This window comes from Pezoporus wallicus, unplaced genomic scaffold (genome assembly GCF_028554395.1).
Source record: "Pezoporus wallicus isolate ANWC-B61680 ecotype Strahan unplaced genomic scaffold, APGP_CSIRO_Pwel_v1 contig_6597, whole genome shotgun sequence".
NCBI lineage: Eukaryota > Metazoa > Chordata > Aves > Psittaciformes > Psittacidae > Pezoporus > Pezoporus wallicus.
In genome coordinates this window covers 544,110-569,482 of record NW_026635331.1, presented here as the reverse complement: position 1 = coordinate 569,482, position 25,373 = coordinate 544,110, and the positions used below count along the sequence as shown (strand labels likewise).

Genomic DNA, 25,373 nt, shown 5'->3' with positions numbered 1-25,373 from the left:
CTTTGAAGGACACTGATCACAGCTGGAAGTGGGGAACTGCAGATAGCGGATGCTGTGATTTAACTCCCTTTGCTCTCCAACTGGCTGGATGACCCAAAGCAAGAATTACTTTATATGATTCAGTTTGCTCACATGTAAAAATGCTCGTAATACACACTTGCATGATAGAAGTGATATTATTTTTGAACGCTTTGAATTTCTTCTATATGGTGTGCTATGGGCATACAAACATTAAGGTTTGTGTCAGTTGAGTTGACCATACACTAAGAAAGCTTGGATGCTTTTTCCCTTCACTTTGTTTCACCCCACATCACACGCAGAGCAATGTTCTGTAGTCTTTTAAAGATTTAGTACTATTTATAAAATAAAACACTTCTCACAAAAATCTAAATGCCCACCTCTCCATGTACAACTTCCAGGTGCTTCTCCATGCTAAGGTATGTCCCCGAGCAGGAGCTACATGGCTGTTGTTCCAACCTGAGCAATGTGTGCATTTCCCAAAGGTAATTTTTAATATACCGATATTTTACCTTTGCTCCTAATCAGCAGAATGGCTGTCATGAACCACTAGCAAATGCTAGCTGGCTTCATCTAAAAAAGAGGTCCATTGTAAAAGAAGGTCTTCTTGGGAATAAATGGTAAAGTGTCTGCTTATTTAATCTTTTTCTGCTTGAGTACTGTTATTGTCCATTAGTCTGATGATGTTGAACAGAATGGTTGTCCTTCTAGAATCATGTTTATTTTCTTCCCTGAGAGATTTATACTATAGCATTATAAGTTTATTATAATTTATATTGAGATCAGCTCCTGGTTGCCTTAACCCATTTTTCAAAACTGAATCGCGTATGTTGACGTTTCAAATCTAATAGCATAGAAATCTTTAAACATTCCTATTCAATGTTAAAGCTACATTAAGATCCCAACCTTACAGAGTTTTTTTTTCCCAACAAAATATTTCAAAACAAGCAGAGGCAATTATTCCTTTATTTCCATTTAACATTGTTTTTTTTTTAATTCTTACTATAGTACACAGGTCTGACCAGAAGATCTGTATTTTATCCCAAACTACATGATGGAAAAAGAAAGTGAAACTTTATAATGGAGCATTAAGATCAGGAAAAAAAAATGCACATAGATGAGCATTTTACTTGAGGGATAAAAATGCACAATGGGCATGCATGAGAATGTTTTCATTGCCTTCAGTACAAATGTCAGCCATTTTTCACACTGCCTATTTTTTATTACTATGAAAGTAGATCAGGCTTCCATTGAAAAAAAATGCCTTGATACAATCTACAACACAGCAGCAAAAAGACACAATATAACCTCATTTTAAATGCCATTTACTTGAGTGATGAAATTTTCTTTGCAGTTTGATTCAAATGTTCTAGAATGCTTAATGGAAAATAAATAGGAAGGATGTTAGAAATTATGCTTTTGCTGTTCTTTATGCCAGTAGTATGTCACCCTTGTTGCATCTAAAACTGACTAATTGGTACTAATAAGGCCTGCCAGCTGTTTTCAGTGCTTACAGTTTTCAATGCATAACTGTCTGTGCCTGCTGTTGAAAAGCAAGTTAGGAATGGGAAGCAGAAAAATCTCCCAGCCTCTGATGATGCTCTTTTCCTTCTTGAGGTCAGCTGCACTGTTCACAAAGAAAATTAATTTCACACCAGCTCTCACTGCAGCAGGGTACCATTTGGCTGCTCCTCCCAAAAGCACCCATGTGGCTTTAGTAGTCCTACTGTAGGTTGGTGGCAGTGATGACATCACTAGTATGTAATGACCTCAGTACTGCTGTGACAGCACAAGAGCCTTGTGTCTGTGACATCCTGCCTCTACCAAAGCAAGCTACTAGGAATTTTTGCCACTACTGTTAGCCAGACTAGAAGTTAACATTTAAGCTACTTGGCATATAGGTTTTAACTAGAACTGGTTTAAAATTTTAAAAAAATAAAAATAATAATAATTGAAAAAAAAGTCCTGAAATTTCTTCTCAAAGCTGTAAGAAACTTGCTTGTCCAGTCTTTTTCTTTAAAAACACTGCCCTTAAAAAACCCTTTGCAGTTAAAAGGATAGGCTCATTTCAACAGTACTAGAATTCACTATAACCTGACTCCGATAAATTCAGAAAGGGTGAAGAAGTTATTCTGCATTCCCATTCAGACTGTGGTCACCTGCTTTAGCAGCAACGATGACCATTCCCCATAGGGATGGAGAGCAGTACTGTCAGTTTTTAAGTGCTCATCAGAGACGGTCACTTCCCTCTGCTGAACTTTTTACCTATACAGTAACAGCCGTATGACTGCTACCTCAGACAAGAGTCATTTCTCCCCTGACCATGTGTTCATATGCACATGATGAGCACTGGGTACCAGCTCCACGCCAGCACCAGCCAATGAAAGGCTAAACTCTACTAAAAAGCTGCAGCCTCAATATGGAAAGTTTGCACTTGGAACATGGTTTTAGTATTATCTTTGTGGTTTAATTTACTCTTCTCTGTACCTGTAATAAACCAAAGATAAATATTTGATCTGATAGTAACAGTTTTCTGAAGAAAGGGAGGCCAGTGAGTCTACTGGAAGGTGTCCGTGCCCATGGAGGGGGTTGGAACGAGATGATCTTTAAGGTCCCTTCCAACCCAAACTATTCTATGATTCTACATGTACTACTATACCCTCCGAATGCGCTTGGCGTATCTGCCAAGTCAAATATAGCTGTTTATTTTAGGGCTTTTCAGGCCCTCAAATCCTCTCCCAGTCATACCAGCAAGCATAGCGTGTAGTCTTCAGCAGCACAGTGAACTTCAGAAATGGTGCTGAGCAGAAAAGGGCCCATCAGGGTTGGGTGTGGCAAGAGGGCAGCCCAATCACCTCCTGGGAATGGATGGTTTCCTCCGAAGCGGAGGCCAGAGTCCCCTCTTCCCTTCAACACCCAACTTCACGAACTCCTTGCCACGCAGTGAAAAGGCCGCATCTTTCAGTGCAGGCAGTTATGAGGGGTGCTAGCCATCTCCTCCCCAGTGACCCTGCAGATGAACGCCAGGCACGGACCCGCAGGCCAGCGGCGGCTGCTGAGGAGGCACGCCGGGATGTGCGGGGAAGGGACAGCGATAGCGATAGCGATGGCGATGGCGATGGCGATGGCGATGGCGATGGCGATGGCGATGGCGATGGCGATGGCGATGGCGATGGCGATGGCGATGGCGGGGCCAGTGTCCGTGTCTCTACCCCCACCCCCCACACCGCTCCCTCGAACGGCCGCCCTGAGGGCACAGCCGGGGCGGTGCGCGCGCCGAAGCTCCGCCTCCCTCCCTGGCCCCGCCCCACCGCGCGCGCAGGTGCGGGGATCGCGGCGCGCGCGGCCTCTCCACCGTCGTTTCATACTCTCGCCACGGGCTTTGTGAGGGGAGGGGAGTGCGAGGCTGGGCCGCCCGCCCGCCCATGTCGGTGCTGCCCCTGCCCGCTGCCGCCGCCCCTCCGCGCCCGGCGGCGGGAGCCGCGGGGGGCTAATGCGGCTGCCGCCCCTTAACCTTGCTCCCGCTGGTGCCGCGGCGGCCGGGCATGGTGGAGTCTGATGCTGACCGTGCGTGCGTGAGTCACCGCGCCCCGCAGGCGGGCGGCCGGGCGGGCCGGGCTTTGTCTGCGCCGGGAGCATGTGGGTGAACCCCGAGGAGGTGCTGCTGGCGAACGCCCTGTGGGTGACGGAGCGGGCCAACCCCTACTTCATCCTCCAACGGAGGAAGGGGCACGGCGGCGATGGCGGCGGAGGGGGACTCGCCGGTAAGGGCGGCGGTGTGGCCGGGGTCCTGCGGTCGGCACGGCGGGGCGGGGCCGCGTTCGCACCGTTTTCCCCCGCGGCTCCCTGGGGGTGGCGGCGGGTCTCCACCGACTGTGGGGAGAGTGCTGGCGTCCTCGGGCTGCCGGGTCCTGCCCCGCTCCCGCCGCCGCCCAGCGTGGTGCGGGGCCCCGGTGCGCGCCGTGCCGGGGGGACCGCCCTCCCTGCCGGCGGGGCGGATGGTGCCTCGCAGGGCGCTATGAGGATGGGGGGGGTATTGTTCAGTTGTGCGGCTAAGTGGAATGCGCTGAGGTTCCCATGGGGGTTGGCTACGGTTCCCTTGAGGTTTTACTCCTTGTGAAGGTTTGTGTGGGTCATTGCCGTGTCCGGTGCCTTCATACATCGCGGTGTAATGTGACCAGATTTCCTTTTTGAGCATGTTGTGATGCACAGTCATGTACTGTGAGACCAGATTTGCTTCATCTTTTTTGTATTCTTCAGGGTGTCCTTGTAAAACATGTTTCCTGAATGCTTTGTTTTCGACTGCTGGCAACTGCAGGCACTTCTGTAGGTCTTTGGGTCATATGCATCTTGGTCTGTGTAATATTGTGCCTGCTAATCAAAATAAACGTGGACTACATCTGTGTTTGGCTCAAGGTCCTGTGCGTATTTGCTGGGAGATTAAACGTTTCTTCAGCCTTTGAATGCTCTGTGGACTTGTAAACAATCCATAATCTAAGCTAATGGACCACTGTAAGGTGTGTTTTCATGTAGGCTCCTGAGATCCTCAGTCTTCTTCAATGTTGTATGTGGATAAGCCATTCTTGCATGGGAAGTGATCACATTGGCTGTGGGTCTTAGTATTTCTTTAATCTTTTGAATTATGGGCAGTATTAGCAAATCCATAAAAAGCATGTCTTGCCTCAGAAGTTCACCCCTGCTGTATTTACTGACGAATTCTTCACAGACTCTCCTTTTGTGGATTACCCCCTGTCCTCTTAAGGATTTTTTTTATCTTGTGTAAGTGGTCTCACAAGGTGTTCCAGTATCCTTCTGACTTTGTTATCTTTGAATTAGAGATCATTTGAGGTACCAAATCAATTTTCTAATTATTTCTCAGTTATTGGGGAAATATCTTGAGAATTTGGGGGGTTCTTTTCAACCTGTTTGCACAGTGCATGCATATCAAAGCTTTCTTGCCATTGTCTGCTTGATGATATCACAAGATAGAGATGGAGACATCCCTTTTGGAGATCTACTCCTTGAGTGGGAGTAGGATTTGTAAATGTGCACTCCTTTTATTTTTGTGAAGGCCAGATAAACCGTCAGCATTTGGTTGGAGTTCAAAATACAGAAATAGTTCTGTCTTGCTTTCTACATTCCCCCCTTGGAATTTAAGTATTTGTGCACTCTCAGTTATTGGGGAAATATCTTGAGAATTTGGGGGGTTCTTTTCAACCTGTTTGCACAGTGCATGCATATCAAAGCTTTCTTGCCATTGTCTGCTTGATGATATCACTGGACAGATGGAGACATCCCTTTTGGAGATCTACTCCTTGAGTGGGAGTAGGATTTGTAAATGTGCACTCCTTTTATTTTTGTGAAGGCCAGATAAACCGTCAGCATTTGGTTGGAGTTCAAAATACAGAAATAGTTCTGTCTTGCTTTCTACATTCCCCCCTTGGAATTTAAGTATTTGTGCACTGTATCCATTATTTTAGTATGTGTATGCAGTCTGTATAGTGAATAGGTTTTAGAATGCAAAAGTTTTATGTGTATTTTGAAAACTTCTTTCCATGTACCTCTTACTAGTGTCCATGCTTTGCCTGGAATTGCCGCTGCTGTGGCTTTGAGGTAGTAGCAGCAGGAAGCTAGACAATTTCTAGGAGGTTTGTTTGTATGGGAAAGGGCTGGAAAAAGTTGTAGTTTTTTTCAGCATGTTTCTAGAACCATAAATAAACAGCCAGCCATTACTAACCTGCAGAAAGTGATTAGTGCTGGCAGTTTTTAAAGAGCCGTATGAGAATTTGTCAACCTTTGCCATTTTAGCACATGGGGTTTTGACACAGTGGTCAACAAATGGTGGGAAAGGAAGAAAAAAAGGGATGTAGCCCACTCTTGTCTTGGTAGACATAGTAATAAGTAGAATTTAGAGTTATTTGTTTTTTAAGAAAATACTGTAATTTTACACAGGTTGTTCTAATAGCTGTAGTCTTCTCATTGAGTGCCACAGCAGGTAAAGGAAGCCATTGGGCTGTTCTTGGAAGACCGGTTAAAAGAAAAGTATTGATGGACCAAGCTGATCCTGAGGGTTCAGAGTAAGTAAATCTGTTGAAATAGTCAACAGGGTATACATTTGCAATAATGGTAACATTTGGGTTGTGGAAGTTCTGTCGTTGATAAGGCTATAGCTCTTGTGACAGAGGTGGAAGTTACCTAGTTGAAAGTAAAGGATTTGGTCTGCTTGCTCTCTGGGAAGCCAGATTATGTGTCCTTGAAGCTGGCTAGAAATACTGTATGCAAGATTTTTCACTATGGTGGGAGTGGTCTGAATTTTTTATAGGCAAGAGAGGATGTAAATACAGCTGTCCCTTTTTTGTGATCTAACTTCTGCTGACTTGTACTCCCTTATTATTGACTCTTGAAGCCATTTGTCTTAAATTATAGAATGACAGTGGACTTTCAAATTATGAGGCCTCGGGGCTTCATGACGTGAGATGGCTTCATGATGTTGGATGAAGAGAAGCATTGATTCTCTGTCTTTGCCCTCGAATTTAGGTTTGCTGTGAAACTAACCAGTCAGCAAATTGATCAGAGCTAAGTGTAATGCCCTTTCCTCCATCTGCAAACACATCAGACTTCAAAGAACTTTAATCAGGGCAGCACTGTAATGCAGTTGTGTTGGCATGGCTGAAGTAGGAGGTAGAGTGCTTTCTGAGGGGGGAAGGCTGGGGACAGACCCCTTCAGACAGTAGTGTGACTGGATGCTGTGACTGTGAAAAGGTGGCTGAGGGCTGATCATCATCCTTGAAGTGACTGCTAGGGTCTCCGTGTTACCTGTCCTCTCATCACCGAGTACCGTCCTGTGGAGGGAGGTTACGATCACCAGAGCAGATTCCAGAAGAATGGATCTTTTAGGCCTTTTGGTGTGTCTCAGCCTAAAGCCAAGTAGTTTAAATAGCCCTGTGGGTGGGTGAAAGTAATTCTTGGTGGCCTTAAGTTGAAGTAGGAGAGCAGTACTTGTGTTACCTGTGCTTCAGGATCCACTCCAAGTACAGCAACCTTTTGCAGGTAAAACAGTATCGGTCACTTTGGGGTAAGGGGTGAAAAATTGACCCTTTCTGCACTGATCTGTTCCTCTTGGCCTTGATTTATGTAACTTAGCTGAGTAGAGAAAACCTTTTTTTAAATCCTTGTTTGGATATTGGAGGTGTTTTTGGCACTTATTGGATTGTAACAAATTAGAAGAATGATGATCTTTTATTATGTGTTAGGGCAATGCCTAATTAGTGAGTCCCTAGAAGTCATCTCTGGTATCAAAATGTATCTGATTAATAGTTTACTGAAGAGATACAGCTTTTCTGCTAAGCAGTGTGGATCCCATTTTATACTGAATTAAGGCCCAGGCTTTTTTAACTGACTGTGTTTATGTCAGTAGCAGTCTGACACAATGTGACTTCCCTTTGTAAGCATGTCTTAATTGAAGGGTTGTTTGGGTTTTGCTCCCTTTTTAACAAAAGGGAAGTGGGAAAGTCTTGTAAATTGGATTTTAAATTGGATTTTCATAGCTGTTCTGCAAACTTGTGTTATCTTGCATCACTGAATTAATCTCCCAGGACAAGACCAAAAAATGTACTTTCCTGCTTTAAAAGTATTTAATGGCTGATGAGCTTGCTTTCTAATGAAATTGGTTTGTACCTTGCACATAATGCATGCCTGTATTTTGCTTCTGTGTGTCCCTCACTCAAGAGTTTCATCTTCCCTTTGTTCACCAACAGGGAAAACAATCTCACCTCGCACCCCCGGTATTAGTTTTCTTAAAGGTGCTGGATGTTTTTAACTCTCCCTCCCTTATACCTGTTCTGCTTCTTGCTTGTCAGCTCCCTTCCCTTCCCTGGGCAGCCTGGTGGTTTGGCTTCTTTGAAATACTTTTTCCAGCAGGATCTGTTGTGTTATACAGCAGCCTTCCTCAGCTGAAGCAGAGGTATTTGGAGAGAACATGAACCCACATCTCTCTCATCACTGGGGGGCTGTACCCTGTATGACCCTGTTACTTTGATGGATGTAAGAATCTTGAACATATCAAAGTTTGTAAGTAATTATAAGGCTTTGTGTTTGTGTTATTAAGTATATCTTGCAGCAGCTACAGTAAAAAAGTTAACTGCTTTCTGCTGTACAGTGGTAGCGCTTGCCAAACTCTTTTGTGTGGAAACAGTATTGCAAGGAATTAAGTGCCACTAATAGTTGATGGTAGGGCAGTATACTCACTTAGAGCTTACGGGAAGAGAGGCTGTGGCTGCTGTGCTACTTTTGAGTGTGTATGTTTGTGTGTAAAGTGTAGATGAATTTCTAAGTAATTTTGTTTAAAATGTTACTGCAAGATCTCTTTGAATACCAGTGTAAATCACTTGTTCTTAGTTTGCATAAACTATTCTAGGAGTAAATTATTTTGCAGATAGGGTATTTGCACTTACAGCTGGGGACAGCGCATGTGTGAGAGATTCAGTACAAGTTTGTAAGTCCACAAGATGTTGCCAAAGATGATTTAAATGCTTAAGCAGAAGAGAGCAGATGGAACTTTGCTGACTTAAGGTGATAAAGGAAATTGATGAACTGCTATCTTTCTCTCCAGATATTTTTGCAGAGAGAGTTACCGTGTAGTTTCCACAATGGAAAGGCAGAAAGGAGAGGTTCTGAGGTTAACTAGCAGGTGCAAGCCTTCAATGTCAAATCTAATACCATTTTTAATACTGTGACAGTGTTCTAATTCAGAGCCCTTTTCTGCAGCTGTGCTGGACAAGACAATTAGTATTTCAAATGTGGAGATAAGATTCTATCTTGCCCTCAAACCCCCAGTTCTGAGGTTTGAGGAAGAGGCTGCTTGAAAACAGGTTTATACTAGTATTTAGGAAAGCTTTTGGCCAGTGTATGATCTGTCTGATGGAAGGATGGTACATGTTTTAACAAACTTGACGCTTTCTGATGTTGAGTCAAGCAATTTGGCCTTGTGCTTTTCTGATACTTCAAATCTAGCATTTATCACAATGCATGCAGTTAGCATAACTGGCATGAGTGGTCAGCCTATCCATCAGCTTCCACTATTCATTTTGGCTTATGGGGTGGAAATTAGTTCCTTCCCCTCTGACATTTGATGCTACACCACATCTGTTTTTATCCTGCTGAGCTTCTCTTTAGGTTCTGCTGTGGGTGTATTTGCTTCTTCAGACTAGTAGATTTCCACTTAAAGAGGACATGCAGGTGTCCAGGGTTGAACTGCTGCCTGATGCTCCAGATTGACTCACCAGTCATTCTGTTGAATTCCCAGATGCTTTCACAAGTGCTGGATTGGAAGGTGTCTCATTTCCTGCCTAATGCTTCTCTTCATCTCTGTTTTTTAAAGGGAGTGCACTGTTTGCACAGATACAGTGCATGAGATGTTGTTTGATATAGCTGTGGTTTCTCTACTGCAATGCTTCTTGGACTGTTGTGGTTTAAGCCCAGCCAGCAACCCAGAAACCATGCAACCGTTCACTCACTCCCCTTCCTTCCTCCCCCTGCTCCTGGAAGGATGGGGAGGAGAATCGAAAGAATGTAACTCCCACAGGTTGAAATAAGAAAAGCCCAGTAAGTCAGGTATAAAACAAACCATTGCTGCTATCACCAATAGTAATAATGATAAGGGAAATAACAAGGGAAGAGTATGCAACTGCTCACTACCCACTGACCGATACCTAACCCGACCCGAGCAGTGATCTAGCCCTTCCAGGTAACTGACCCCAGTTTATATACTGGGCATGACGTGCTGTGGTATGGAATACCTCTTTGGCTAGTTTGGGTCAGGTGTCCTGTCTCTGCTTCCTCCCGGCTTCCCCTCCTCCCTGGCAGAGCATGAGACTCGGAAAGTCCTTGGTCAGAGTAAACATTGCTGAGCAGCAACTAAAAACATCGGTATTATCAGTGCTGTTCCCAGGCTGAAAGTCAAAACCACAGCACTGCACCAGCTACTAAGAAGGAGAAAAATGACTGCTACGGCCAAACCCAGGACATGGTCAAAGATTTTCCTTGTTGTTAACATCATCTTTTACACTTTGAGTAGTGTGACCCATCAAGGCCTTTGAGCTGTCACTTGCCATTTTTGCCTTCTGACATAATGTTATTTCTTGGCACATGGAATTCAAGGATGGCCTGCTCTTTCTCCTGAGATCACTGACTCAACCCTGTTGGAAATGTCACACAGGTTCATAATGTAGTAAGCAAGAATTCATAGAATCAGGGAATGGTTTGGGTTGGAAGGGACTTCAAAGCTCATCTAGTTCTAGCACCCCTGCCACTGGCAGGGACACCTTCCAGTAGACCAGGTTGCTTGAAGCCCCGTCCAATTGGGCCTTGAACGCTGCCAGGGATGGGGCAGCCAGAGCTTCTCTGGGCAACCTGTGCCAGTGTCTCACCACCCTCATAGTAAAGAATTTCTCTCTAGACTGTGTAGGCCTCTTAGTAATTTTCTGCACTGTACTAGAGTTTGTATTGCTTACAGAGTTCTTGATACTGCTTTCTGGTCCCACACAGTCTTCAAATCGGTTTCCATATTTCCATCATTCTCCTGTCCAGTTACGTGTCCTTGTGAGACGATATCGTATTTCATGGAGGTTTTGGCCATTGTCAGTTTTAGTTAGAGTTCTGTAGGATTAAAACATGTTCCACAAGTATGTTTTGAATTTTCCATATATTGGGTATAGGCAGAATCTGTTTAGCTTTTTTTGTTCTTCCCCAGGATTTGCAACCTCATTTTTTTTATACATCATAGCATCACACTGTGTATTGCTTTTTCCTGTAATGGACAGGAGTTGTTGCTGCCACTGACTTTGCTGAAGTATGACAATAGAAGGTGTATAAAGGTCTGTAAGCCTTTGACTGAAATCTTGCTTTCTATTAGCTTTTTTGATTGCTAATTGTACTTCTGGTGTCTGATCAATGTTGAAATCTATATTTGCATTTTGCCTTTAAATCTGGTGCTGAGGTGGGCTTAAGCTCTGAAGAGCTTCCTCAAAAAATCTTTCCATGTGTTTGCTTTTCAAAGGGAAGACTAAGTATTTTCTAGGCCTGATTTCTGATTATTCTTTTTTTTCTGAAGTTTCCAGAAAAGGTGTACTATTTCCTACTGCAGCAGCAGTCTTAGTTTCAGCTAGTAAGTTCTTACTGTGTTCTTGGTTGTTTCCCCACAGTCCTGTCTTGCACTTCCTCTCTCTGTATTCCAGTATTTTATTAACCAAAGTTGTTGTGATTTTTCTTTTCAGCATCGTTCCCTGATAAAGTGCCTTCACTGATAGCTTATTGAAATATGATCTGTCTGCAGGTATTCAGTCAGAGCAGTTAAAATTTGATTAATTTTTTCCTGGAACGGTTGCTTCTCTTTGGATTTATCTTGTTTTTAACCATGCTGTGCTTCAGGACTGATCCTTAATTTAAGCTGAATTTACTGCTCACACTTCAGTTCTGAATTTGTACCACTGCTTGTATTGGCTGGATTCCATTTACAATCTTTCTCTTAGTTTAGGGGTGGTGGTTATTGGGTTTTATGTCAGTGTGGGTTGGTTAGTTGGAGTTTTTTCTTCAGTTGCTCATACTTGCTTGATCTATAAGATTATATAGTTTATCTGAGTCTTACATTGGTGCTGATGTAGTTGATTTAAATTTTACTTTTGGATGAAGTCTGTTTAATTTTTTTTGTGTACTCTTGGGAGAATGAAATACTTAAAAAGAATTAGTTTCAAGTGAAAATTGGTGACTTGCCTACTGTTTTGGTCAGTGGTACCTGATCATGCTCTTCCTAGGTGTTGGTTTGGTTGGGTTTTTTACAAACTTAATGTAAATGTTGATATCATACCTTGAAGGCATTTGTTAACTCTGTCTCTATTCTTCTCCATCATTTCATATAGTCTGATGTGATTGACATGTAGTATAAAATTTATTTTCTTAAGGTGTGCAACTTTGTTTTGGTTTTTGTTCAAGTATCAGTTTCCTCTGTGTTGCAAGCGTTCGCATACCCATAATTGTCTAGCATGTCCTGTCAGTGCTCATCTCCATACACAGCCTTTTCCTGCTTCTGCTGGGTTTTTGTTTCAGGTCCAATCTAGTGTGTTTGTTTCTGGGAACTTACTGTTTGAATGTATTACTCTGCGAGTGTCTGTGCCTGGACGCTTCATCATCTGCAAACTGGGCCTTAGAGGAAATAAAGGAAATTCTTTTGCTGTTATGTGTATGTACCTATATTTAGTGATAGATGTAGATTGTAATGTATATTCGCTGTTGAAGAAGAACCTAGCAAAATTTTACAACCCTCAAATATTGTAAATGTTGCTTAGTAGACAACACTGACAAATGTGACTACATCTTAGAATTAGGGCCCTTCAGCTTGGCAGATGCAGTTACAAAAAGTTCTAAAACCTGAAATTCTAAACCCAGTCAGATTTAGGGTCCAGTTAAGATACAGATTTTTATAGGGATGGTAATGAGTTGTCTGGACACCTTGACAAGTCCTGTGGTGGATGTTCAGTTGCTAATCACTTTTAAGATACCTGGAAGATAATCTAATTCAATCACAGTTCTTAAACTTGAAGGGCAAATGAAAGCACTGTCATTTGTTTCTGCTTTATCCTGCAGTAGTCAGGCCAGACCAGCACATTGGTCCTTCCTGAGCTGCTTTTTTGTTTTTAGAGAGTTAGTTTTTCAGCCTTCTCTCATTTGCATTCGTCAACCTGAAGACAGAAAAAAACAAATACTATTTTTTGCTGCATTTCTTGCTAAACGTCATTAGAGCGACAGGACTTCCTTGAAGTCAGTTTCATAGAATATGTTTAAAAACTCATGTGCAAAGATAATGGTGGCTGTGCAAATCAGTGTGCTCTAGAAAACGGCATTGGTAGAACGAGAGCAACAAAGGCAGGTATCAGGGAAGCCTTAACAAATCTTAGGCCTTAATTTCAGAGAAAGAATTTGTTTTTCTTGATACCATGTTACATGTCCATGTAAGCCAAAACTATATAACCCACATGGGAAGACAGTTATTAAGTAAGTATCTAGACATTATTTTGCTTCCGCTTATATAAATGAAGACCTATAAAACAAAGCTGTATAACCCTTCATAAAGCTCCAAGGGTGGTGTTCACAGTGAAGTGGTTGTTTTCATACTTTTGTGAATACTATTACTAGGATTGTAAGTTTAACAATGTAATTATTTTTGAGCTGTGTATAATATTTACTATTCATTTAGGCTCTCCCATGAAATGAAATCAAATAGAATTGATCCACCCCTTTAAAAGGATTTGTTCTAAGTATTTCCCATTGAGTTTGGATTATTGCTTTAGGTTGAATTTTGACAGGCAAGTAATTAGATTACCTCATCCTGTAATAACAAATGAGAGAGCTAATCACATGAACACATGAACTACCTTAAGAAAGAATGGAAGAGTAATGATTCATTATAGTTAATAGGAAAAACAGTAGTTTGCATGTACATTTTGGTTATGTGGTGTTATGGGTTACTGGTTTTATAGTCCAAGAAATAACACTCAAACTTTTAGAAAGAGTTTATTCACTGTCCATAAAATCAGTCCATGAAATCAGTATAAAACTGAATGCTCAGAGTACAAATATGACTTAAGTTGACCTTGATTGAGGCTTTTTTCAGAAACTAGCGGACATTTACAATCCAAATTAGGTCCCTTGGATGTTTCAGGTGTATGACGGGAGCTTATTATCTGTCCATCTTACTTCAGTGGCAAGAGAAGGGGTCACGCTTTAATCAGCACACTCTAAATATTGTGACAGTTTAAGCAGTATGTGTTTCATTCAGTGGTGGAATGTCACAATGCCTGTTTCGAAAAATTTTTCCTGATGATACACGTGACACTGCAAGTTTTCCTGGTTGTGATGTTGAGCTCACACACAAATAGGCTGCTGACATCCGTTGGACTATTTGAAGGACAACTCATAAGCATGACTGCAAGAGTCACAGTCTGACCTGTATTAGATCTTAGCCCTTTCAGAGGGTATAAATCTGTATTTGCTCTACATGCTAAAAAGATGGATGTTGTTTGTTTAGGCATTTTAAAGAAGGTATCTTGAGAGACTGTCAGGCTGGAAGTTGTATTAGGGTAGAGCTGGGAGAAGGATGTGGCAAGGCAGGGCTTTGCTCTCAGGAGCCAAGTAAATAACACATGCTTGTCAGCTGGCAAACTGGAGGAGGGGAGGGTGTCTCTGAGTGGCAGTATCACACAGTATTATCATTCATAAACAGTAAATAAATTGGCTTTTAGCAAGGTGCGCTACAGGTTATATACTATCCATCTAATCATTTTCATATATGGAATCCAGTTTAGTTTGAGACTCCTCTGCATTTTAGCAGGTAAAACTGCAGGCTGGCAAACGTAGTAAGATTGCTGCCAGGGGGACTGCAGAAAGATGATAAAGACTATTTGATCTTTGTGGTTTATTTAAATCAAAGTGTGACGTCTTGTGAAAGAGGGTTACTGTTTGTCAGTAAGAAAATCTTTTTGTGGTAAGGAAGATTGTTTATGTGTAAGGTGCAAAAACTTTTTCTTTAAGAAACACCAGTAATTGGTGTTTTCTGAAGAAACTTGCAAATTCTTATGAAAGATTAAAAAAAAAAAGGATTCACTAGCTATATTTTTTAAAGAAAGACAAGAAAGAAATATTCCTGCAACAAAGACCTGTGCCATGGATATCCAAACAGCTAAAAATGTTGGCCAGGTTGGACAGAGCCTTGGGTGACATGGTTTAGTGTGAGGTGTCCTTGCCCATTGCAAGGTGATTGGAACTAGATGATCTTAAGGTCCTTTCCTATTCTATGACTTATTACAGGTATTTGAATCCATATAAACTAAAGTGTGTGTGTTTGTGTTCACTGTTGGTAACTAGCAATGAACCTAATTGATTCTACTTGAGGTCCTCCCTTGATTTCATTACTGTTTGTGGGCAATTTGTCATCAGTCTGGACTATAAGTTATCAGAATGCTGGTCTACAAAGAGCAGAGAGTGCAGTGGTGCTTGGAAGAATTTTAGCCGACTGAATCAATTTGCTTAGTTTTCAAATCATGATGACCTTTGGTCAGATAGAAATCATTTGGCTTAAAATGGGGTCTGTGTTAGGCAGGAGGTCAGGCTTCATGTGCTCATAATCCCTTCTAGCAAAGTACAGTTTGAAAACTGATTGCTAGAGTAAGGATGGAAGTACAGCACGTCATGATACAATGCATGAATGCAGACTAATAATATGTATACTCTGTGCAAAGGTTATAGGCTCCCCCTCCAGCTTACGACTAAATGTGAGGCACAGTGGTCAGATAAGTAAAATGTAGTATGATTTCTTCGTTCAACATAAATTGCATGAGGTAACTGAAGCCTTTTCCAGTAATACCCTCTACTGCATTGTATGTCCTTCCAGTAACATGATGCAAGAATAATTGCCAAGGCCCCCTAGCCAATTGTGGCTTTGTATTCCCTGGTTTCAGGTATTACATTTCACTGCCTTTCACAGAATCATAGAATGGTTTGAGTTGGAAGGGACCTTAAAGCTCACCCAGTTCCAGCCGCCTGCCATGGGCGGGGACACCTTCCACTAGACCCGGTTACTCAAAGCCCTGTCCAGCCTGGCCTTGAACTGCCAGGGATGGAGCAGCCACAGCTTGCCTGGGCAGCCTGTTTGAGTGCCTCATCTCCCTCATAGTCCAGAACTTCTTCCTAATACCTAATCTAAATCTTCCCTCTTTCAGTTTAAAGCCATTCCCCTTTGTCCTATCCCTGTATGCCCTTGTAAAAAATCTCTCTTCAGCTTTCCGGTAGGCCCCTTTAGGCACTGGAAGCTGCTCTAAGGTCTCCCCAGAGCCTTCTCTTCTCCAGGCTGAACAAGTCCAGCTCTCAACCTTCCTCTGTAGGAGAGGTGCTCCAGCTCTCTGATCTATCTTTGTGGCCCTCCTCTGGACTTAACTCCAACAGGTCCATGTCCTTATGTTGGGACCCCAGAGCTGAATAGAGTACTCCAGATGGGGTTTCACGAGGGAGTAGAGGGGGAAAAATCACCTTCCTGGACCTGCTGGTCATGCTTTTGATGCAGCCCAGCATATGGTTGGCTTTCTGGGCTGCAAACACATGCTGCGGGGCCATGTTGAACTTCTCATCAACCAACACCCTCAAATCCTTCTCAGGGCTGCTCTCAACCCAGTCTCTGCCCAGCCTGTATTTGCGCCTGGGATTGCCCAGCACAGGTGAATGACCTTGCACTTAGCCTTGTTGAACTTCATGTTGTTTCTATGGGCCTACGTTTCAAGCCATGCCTTCCCTCCAGTGTGTTAACCATGCAGCTTGGTGGTGTTGGCAACCTTGCTGAGGGCACGCTCAATCGCACTATGTCACAAGCAAAGATATTGAACAGCACCAGTCCCAATACCGACCCCTGAGGAACACCACTTGTCACTTATCTCCACTTGGACATCAAGCCATTAATGACAACTCTTTGAGCACAACCATCCAGCCATTCCTTATCTACTGAGTGGTCTGTCTGTCAAATTCATATCTCCGGTTTAGAGACAAGGATGTCATGCAGGGTAGAGTCAAATGCCCTGTACAAGTTTGGTTAAATGATGTCAGTTGGTCTTCTGTTATCCACCAGCGCTGTAATCCCATCATAGAAGGCCACCAAATTTGTCATGCATGATTTGCCCTTAGTGAAGCCATGTTGGCTGTCACCAATGCACCTCCTTATTTTCCAGGTGCCTTAGCATAATTTCTAGGAGGAAAAGGAAAGAGGAAGCTGACTTTATTCAAAAAGTTGTATCAAACAAAATTAAGTCATTCTTGCTGCCTTTTCTGCTCCTACCTCCACATATCAGTATGATTATTCTAGACATTTGCCATGTGTGTCTGATGGGACTGTTCCTCCATATGAGGCTACTTGTGTTTGAGTGCCTTCAGGATCAGGGCTGTCATTAGTTACCCAGATGCTGATCCCACAAACTTGTGCTTTAAACCTTTGATGATGAAAACTGCTCGTTGAACAAGGGCTTGCAGGTTTAGTGTTCTTACACTGGGAATTCCTTATTTCATTTTATAGTCAGAAACCTGATGAAATAATGGGGAAAAAAATGTAATTGGTATACTCACATGATTTGATGCCTGGATAATTCACTGGCTCTTGCCCATGGACTTGTCTAATGTAAGGAATGTGATTCCTTGTTGCTTGTTCAGTTTCTATGGGAACTTGCAGTTACTTATTTCGTAACCATGTCTGAAAAAGTACTTGTATATGAAGAATTAATGAACAGTATTAAATTAATTTTTTAAATTTTAATGTGATCACTTCACGTAGAAGCTTCTCAGATTATCAGTTTGAGCTTCTGTGATTTCATTCTGCTTGCATCATAACTGAGGGGAAAAAACCACCCTAACCCAAAAAAACAACGCTGACTTAAAATGCAAAATGGAACAGTTCCTGAAGGACAGCAGTCAGGGGTAATGGCACAATTTCAGGAATAAATATTAATTGGTTTTAATGTATATAAGAACACATAAATTATTTTTAAATACGACCTATATCATCTATCAAAACAGTTATAAGTAAAATTTTACTGCTAAACTGTTGCAGTTACCTTGGTAAGCTAGACTTTGAATTTCCATTGGGTCTTTTAGAGTTCTGTGAGGTTTTTTTCTCTTCACCTCACTGCATGGATATTTCTACAACCTATTTTCATTGCTGAAAAGGCACTGAGCAACTGCTACTTACTGCACCAGTGGAAAGTATTATTTATTTCCTTTTCCTTACCTACCTCCGATCTCTTGTTTCAGTAGCTGGCTTGTTTCAATTGGCTTGGTTTTTGTGTAGTGTGCTCCACATTTCTGGAATACACTGCTCGATCTTACATTGTTTCTGTTTGGTGGGAGAGGGGGATGTTCCTCTCCTGTCCCCTATACCTCAGGGAGAAGGAGGTAGGATGGCGCTCCTCTCAGTGTGATGTGGCACAAGTCTGCAGGCTTGTTCTGGCTCCCTGACCTTACCTGCGCATCCCCGTTTTTACATTTGCAGCGCCCTCCCAGAACTATTGGCAGAATTGGTTGGCAGGACACCCACACACCAACAGATTTGGAAATGCAGCAGGAGGAAAGCAACAAGCGTATTTTTAAAGATTGCAGGGACCTTACAGTGTATCTGAACCTCGGAGAAGATTACATTTGGCCAGCATATGACTTTATTTAGATATTACATCATGCCTGTTACATATTTAGTCCTGTCAGGAGACATGGGAAGCTGCAAAGCATGAAGAACCTTTGGCATAAGCCCTGCTACATGTTTGCAGGAAACCCAGATGATTAGTGCAGTCCAGTGTCTGGCTTGGTCTGCACTCCAGTTGAGCAATACTCTTGAGCTCACTAACAGCTTTAAGCATTTTAAGATCTTTGCCCATGGTTGAAGCACGCATGTGCTTTCTGGACTGGGGCCATACTGGTTTTGTGATGCCAGAGCGGAAGGTATATTCAGCAGAAGAGGAACATTAAAACCTACTTCAGTCTTCTAAGTTTGAAAGGAGTCAAGGTGTATCTAGGAGGGCTGGTGGAGGATTGATAAGAAGAAGCTTGTTAATGTACACAAGTAATCAAAACATATGAAAGATGAGGGTTTAAGATGGCAGTAGGAACAGCAAAAGATAGTTAGACTAGGGAACATTAGGATATTTTACATTATTTTGTGTTCATATCCTGTAATCAGCAGATACCTCTCTAAGGTATCTGAAGACCTTACTGAAGAGCGGATGTTGTATTCAGACTTGTTTCTCATATATTTCAGATTAAAAAGTGGTGAATATTAATGCAGGAAAAGATTGCATTTGATCTGGCCTGTGAAGATCTTCATAATAAAATACAAATAGAAAACATAGAATGGGGAAATAAAAAAATCTGTGTTCTCACTGATATGCGGGGTATTTCCAAACATCGGTTTCAGTTCAGATTTAAGGAATCTAGTAAGATGGAAAATGGGTAGTGCTTTTGTATCTTTGTGATGCATATAGCAAATCTGAAAGAACTACAAGGGAAGCAGTCTTCCCTACCAGTTATGGCAATGCAGAATGAGGAACTAATGAAACTCTGACAGTAAAAAAATGAAAATGGCCCCCTGAAAGGGGAAAAAGATTTTAACAGGAATGGTTTAAATGATTTTTTTTTAATGCATGCAGTTTATTTCGGCTGTTTAAAAAAAACTCTTAATTTCTACCCTAATAAAAATTTACAGAAAAAAAGTCTTTGAAAGTTCATCTCTCTGTTTTCAGTATGTGAATTTGCTGAGAACTTCAACATGAGAATTTAAATATGACATCTCTGCAGGGTAGATGAAAATTCTTTGTAGACACGAAAAGGTAGAAAACTTTTGCATCTTTTAAAAATAAATAGGGCTGCTGGTGGGAGAGGGTTTGAGTTTTATTTTGTGTGCAATTTCTTATAAAAATAGTATCTAAAATTTGTGGAAATATATTTAGAAATTATTGGTAGCATTTGGTATGCAACTGTTGATGGCCCCCTCGGTAGCAAAAAATTTTCAGAGCTACTTTGGGAAAACGGCATGGCTTTGTCTTTAATCAGTATCCTTTCAGCTGAAAAACAGCTTGACTGGCATTTCAGTCTTTTCTGCCCTAAAGAATCAGACCATTAAGTAGCATAATTATTTTTGCTGGAAGCCTTAGTTTTTACTAGCTGATATTTGAATTTTGAGCCCTTCCAGAGGGTATTGTCTGGGTTTTTTTGCTGGTACTGCAGTGGGGTTTTTTTGTGGATTTTTTTGGTTCTTCCCTGTTCTCACACTTCTGCCCCACTCCCAGGGCTCCAACAGTATATGAAACACAGGAAAGAACTTAAATAGCTTTTAAATGTGGTTTTATGAAACAGCTACCTTCTGCTTTGCCTCAGTTCACCTGCCTTTATGGTAGAATTGGTGTATATTTGAGAGTTAAAGTCTTGTTAAATTGAAAATTTTTCCCTGTTGAGTTGCTTTCCCTCTCTACAACATGAGGCAGGCTGTGGGGATGAATACACCAGTGTGCATTTTGCTGTGGAGGGTGAAATGGGGGCGACTGGAGCTGTGGACTACTCTCTTGTGGGATCTCGGAACATTCATTACTGTGTATTCATCAGAATTTCCTGTTCCATAGGTCTCCTTGTGGGTACTCTTGATGTTGTATTGGACTCCAGTGCCAGAGTGGCACCCTATCGAATCCTCTACCAGGCACCAGACTCCTTGGTCTATTGGACTATCGCCTGTGGTAAGGACAAACATACTGACATGTGGATTTTTATTCTTCCTGGGTACTGTGCCACATAACTAATAGAACATCCTGCTAGCTGAGCACAGTCATAACAGGACAAATAAATGTGTCAGGATGAAAACCTGCTCTAGTGGTTAAATTAAGACACTCCAGAGCTTCTAAATATTAAGACCTGGAATGCCGGCGTGTGTGTGTGTTATGCACAGTAACTGAGCAGAAATAGCTATGGAGCAGGGACACAAGCCCCTGATATTTCCCACCCTTTGTTTCCCATCTCTTCTGAGATGTTCTCAGATACTCAGACTTGGTATCCATCCCTCCTCCTTGCATTTCTTCTCCATGCCCATGGCTCACTCCTACAGCATTTTAAAAGTGCAGCCTTCCTGGGTGGTGTGGTATCCCTAAAGAGTTTGGTAGGAGAATTACCTGGGTTACAGCCCCCAGATTGCCCAGACAGGCCACCTGGCTTCCATTGAAATGGAAACCAGGAAGACAGTGCAATCCTAGCACTCGCCTGAGTACTGTATATCAGTATGGCATTTCCTGGATAGGGAACTTAGTCTCCTCTAGGATAAATACCATGTAGATTCCAGGGATGCCCACCTCCTGTACTTTTATTTCAGACAATGTGTTGTCCTTCTAAATATGATGGACTTAGAAATTCAGAAAGATGGTAACTAGGTTAAGAGTTAAATACAGAAGTGTATGTTCCTACATATATGCAACAACTCAAAAGAGTTTTGGTCTTTAAGGCTCAAACTTTGACAGATTTAACTGCAAGACTGTTTCTTCTGTCATTATAGTAGTTGGTGAAATCAATGAAGTTGATATTTTGCTACATTAAATAGGATTTTTGTATGCATCAGATCCTGTAAATACTAAATGTTTTTCTCTGTGGTCAGGTACCTATTGCAAGTAGCATAAAACAGTATGTAGCTAGTCTGTGGTTCAGTTTGCTGACTCTGTAAATAGCGTCTGAAACCGAATGCAGAAGGGTGAAGTTATTTAGCTTTGATTGGCCGAGCTTGTAAGGTCCTAGTCTCAATTTGGTAGTATTGCTTTTCAGACTTAGCAAATAGAAACTTTTTAATACAACTCCTCTAGCTCTAAAGCTTCAAACACTGCTTTAGGCAGCAGCCAGAACTCAGTTCATTTGGAAGAAAATTGACGAAGAGGACATACGAGAAGTGCATACATGTCTGTCATCTCTTTTTAATAGACTAGTAGATTCCAGCATCCCCAGCACTGCCTGGCAGCCAAAAATACTAGCTAATGAAGCTGTAAACTTCTTCTGGCCTATCAGTGCCCTCTTATCTGTGCCCATTCTCCCAGTAAAATTTGACATTCAGATTATTTGGATAATTTTTCTTCCAGACAAATCTTCTCCCTTGGAAAGGGAAGAAGATAAGGCACGGATGAAGATTGTCTTAAATTATGAATCGTAACCCTAATTAAAATTACTAAAGTAGTAAATGTATCTATCTGTGCTTCCATTTCTGTGGGGTGTTTCTTGAACTTTTACTCCCCTAACATGTAGTTGGTTGATTGGCTTAGTTATTTTTGTTAAATTATGTGACTGCACTAGCTTAGTCTCATGACCTGAGGGGAATAGTGTGGCTCTCACAAGGAGATAAAATTTTAAAGAGCAAATTGTTTATCAATGCAACCTTGAAGATGAGCAGCCCAGTGTTGCCTAAGGCTCTGTGCTGTGATTAGTTTATGAATTTGCAGCTAAGGCAATTCTTTCTGAACTGATCTAGGGTTGTTAGAATTATACAGGTTACCAAGGGATTTGGCTGCATTTAGCTATGCAACTCTGATTTGTTGTGCATTGTACAGCTGTACCTCCCTGTTCCCTAGAGATACACTGCTGGTTATTTGGTGCTTGTAATCCCTTATTTTTACAGAATTTGTCATGTTCTCCTCTGCCTTCCATAAAGCAATAGGTTCCATCCTCAGTAAGTAGCTTTACAGAATGACTGGAAGAAATGTGATTGTTCCCCTGTTCATTCATGTTGCATGACATTTGGTCTTGTTCTGTACAAGACTATTCAGAGGGTAAAAAATAATCCAAGGGGTTTTGTTTGCTCTAAAATTACTATTTCGTTTAAGATACCCAAGATTTGTTTATAATTCATTTTGGATGTGAATTTTCTTGGGTATTAACTCTACTGATCTAGGCTGTATGAGAATGCTAGTTGGTAGAGCTGAGGCTTTCAAGCTCTGTAGATGTTAACAGCACTTTCTGCTTTATAGATGGTGTCATGGGTTAGAGTTCTGAACTATACTGGAAAGATGTTATTGGTAAATTTTATAGAACGGTTTTAAGCATATTAATTTTGTAATTGTCTAGGAATCTAAAATGTTGTACTTGATCAGCCTTGCATGTTGTAATAGCCCTCCTGTGTCCCTCCCTGGTCTCGTAGTGCTCAGTTTAGGGGGAAGAATGATGGTACATGTAAACTGTGTTTGAAAATTAACAACTCTTTTTAGATCCTTTTCCACATATAAAATCAGTCATTCTTACTATGGCTCTGTGTGTTTTTCATGTATGGAACCATTAGTGTAGGTTTTTGTGGTAACAGTTGGTGCTTCCATAGGAGTTTCCAAATTTGTATTTCACATGTGAGAAAAAAAAGAGTAACAGATTACCTTAAAGCATCAGGCTTGAAATGTTATTGCATACCTTGGAAAAAGTTTTCATAAAAGCCCATGTGCTTTGGTAACTAAAGCAAAGCTACAAGTTTTAGTTAGAGTGCTGTTGAGCCATAACTGTTTTCTCCTCCCTCTGCACAAATTGAGGCTCTGCCAGTTCACTCTTGAATCTGCCATTACTGGCAGCAATTTTAGGTTCTCTGAAGTGTTGCAGGTTCTCTTGCAGTGCATTCTGTTAACAGCAGCAGTTCAGGTTGACTGAATAATCATCTCAAGGAAGTATCTCCTTGGAAGAGAAGACTGGCCATGATAGCCTCATCAACTGTCTCAAGTTAAGCCTTTCCTCAGTCACCAACTGAAACAATACTGAAATTACACTTCTCAGTGTGTTTGAAAGATCTTTATATGAGTTTTTAGTTTAATTTTCTTCTCAGTCCTGTACTCGGTCACATTCCCTCCATACCTTCACCTCTTTACTTTAGACAAACTGACCCAGATATTAGAAACCTAACCTTGACACCCAGAGATGTTCCCATGTTGCTCGTGCTATTATTCCACCCCGCCTGTCAGGCAATTGCACCTTCTCATCCTCTCTCCAGCACCATGAATCATTTCCCCATTCAACTCTTCTGGTGCAGACCTCCATTAGCTCTCCAACTTCTGTTTAACACACTTACTAGTTACCTCCCTAAAGGTTGAGGAGAATAACTCAGTCTGTCAGGAATGTTGGCCAGCATTACACCATTTCAGCCATGGAGCACAGCATAAGCCAAGTGTACCATTTAGAGGAGGAGAAAGAGTGTTCAGTAGTCTACTGTATGTGTTGTAGCTATTTTCCCTTTTATTTCCTGCCAGTCCTGAAGGTTCTGTATTCCAGTGTAGTGGTTTAACTGTTAAATGCTGGGTTGTTTTTTTTTTCACTTCCATGAAAGCCGGAGGTATTGCATAATTTACCTAAAAGGCCAACGATTGCAAAATGGTGAATGCTTCTAATATGCTAAGATAAGCAAAGATTTGCCAGTAGCAGAGTTAAAGACCTGTATTTTAGAACATCTCAGCAAAAGTGTTTTTTAATCCTGAGTGAACAAAGCAAAGAGAGATGGTCTAGTGTGAGGTGCCCCTGCCCATGGCAGGGGGGTTGGAACTAGATGATCTTCAAGATCCTTTCCAGCCCAAACCATTCTATGATCTAGACGCGTGACAGTGCCTGTAGTGAAGCTGAAGAAGTTATTAGAAACAGCTTGTTGTATTTAACCTCTTTCTAATGGTTGCTTCATGTAAGCCCCTTTACTTTGCTGGGTTCTGTAGACATCAGTTAGCGGGTAGGTACCTTTACTTGCTAGCTCTTGAGTAAAATGAGTCAAATCTGTGGTTTGAACAAAAAGATCATAGAATCACACTGCATCTCCAGTTACTAGCGATTTTATTAGTCTTTTTTTTTATGATTATGAGGACATTGATACTGATTAATTATTTGTGACTTCTGGTTGTTTTTTGTTTTTTTTTTAATATATATATGCAGGTTGCTCAAGGAAAGAAATCACTGAACACTGGGAATGGCTTGAACAGAATTTGTTACAAACTCTTTCGATCTTTGAAAATGAGAATGATATAAATACATTTGTCAGAGGAAAAATACAGGTAGTTAAATATATTATTATAAATGTTGTTAATGATAAATGTGACTGTGGAAGGAAAACTGATCTGAATTCTAAATGAATTTAACCTGGTAGTCCCCAGGCTGCTCCATGCTTTTGAAAAAGAACTAGATTCTAAGTACTAATGTGTGTAAAATAAGTAAGGGAAACTGGGATTAGTGCAGTGTGATTAAAAAATATATATATATAGTCATGGATTCAAACATTATATGTTCTAAAATTAATTGCACCATTGCTTTTGTCTTAAACTTTGACAGTTTTCTATGTAACTGCTTTTCCAGAGCAAAGATTTTATTTTTTCATGTACTCATCATAAAATGTCTCCTTACCCTCTTCTGTGTAGTTAAATTCTGTAGTGTTGGTATTTGCACTTCACATAGGTTTTGGGGGTTTTGATTTGTTAGTTTGGTTTTTTTTGTGTTGCTTTTTGTTTGTTTTGCCAGAATTTTTTTCTCCTATAGGTAGTAGCTATACTTGTAAAAAGCACATGCTAAGAATTACCTAAAAATTAATATTTTGGTGAAAGATTGATTAGAAGCAGAACTATTGTACATACTTTTTGTGTTTTCTAAGCATTGGCTTTATATCATTCCTCTATTAACATTTCATGTAGTAAGTCAACTGTCTTAAGAATCTCCTTAAGTTGTTTGTGTTTTACTAGTGAATCAGGTGTGAGGGCTGAGTATAATCATGGAAACACCTGATGTGAGAAGACATCTGTCTTGTGAAATATAAT

The 25,373-nt window shown here is 41.3% G+C and overlaps 1 protein-coding gene across 1 annotated transcript in view; it reads left to right on the top strand.

Moving 5' to 3' along the window:
* The first annotated feature begins 3,470 nt into the window (after positions 1 to 3,470).
* TBC1D9 (TBC1 domain family member 9) overlaps positions 3,471 to 25,373 on the top strand; it is a 50,483-nt gene continuing 28,580 nt past the window's right edge. Inside the window, exons 1-3 of the mRNA XM_057419031.1 lie at positions 3,471 to 3,782; positions 20,211 to 20,321; positions 24,502 to 24,620. Of these exons, the coding sequence (XP_057275014.1) occupies positions 3,656 to 3,782; positions 20,211 to 20,321; positions 24,502 to 24,620 (357 nt within the window). The 5' untranslated portion in view covers positions 3,471 to 3,655. The remainder of the gene's footprint in view (positions 3,783 to 20,210; positions 20,322 to 24,501; positions 24,621 to 25,373) is intronic.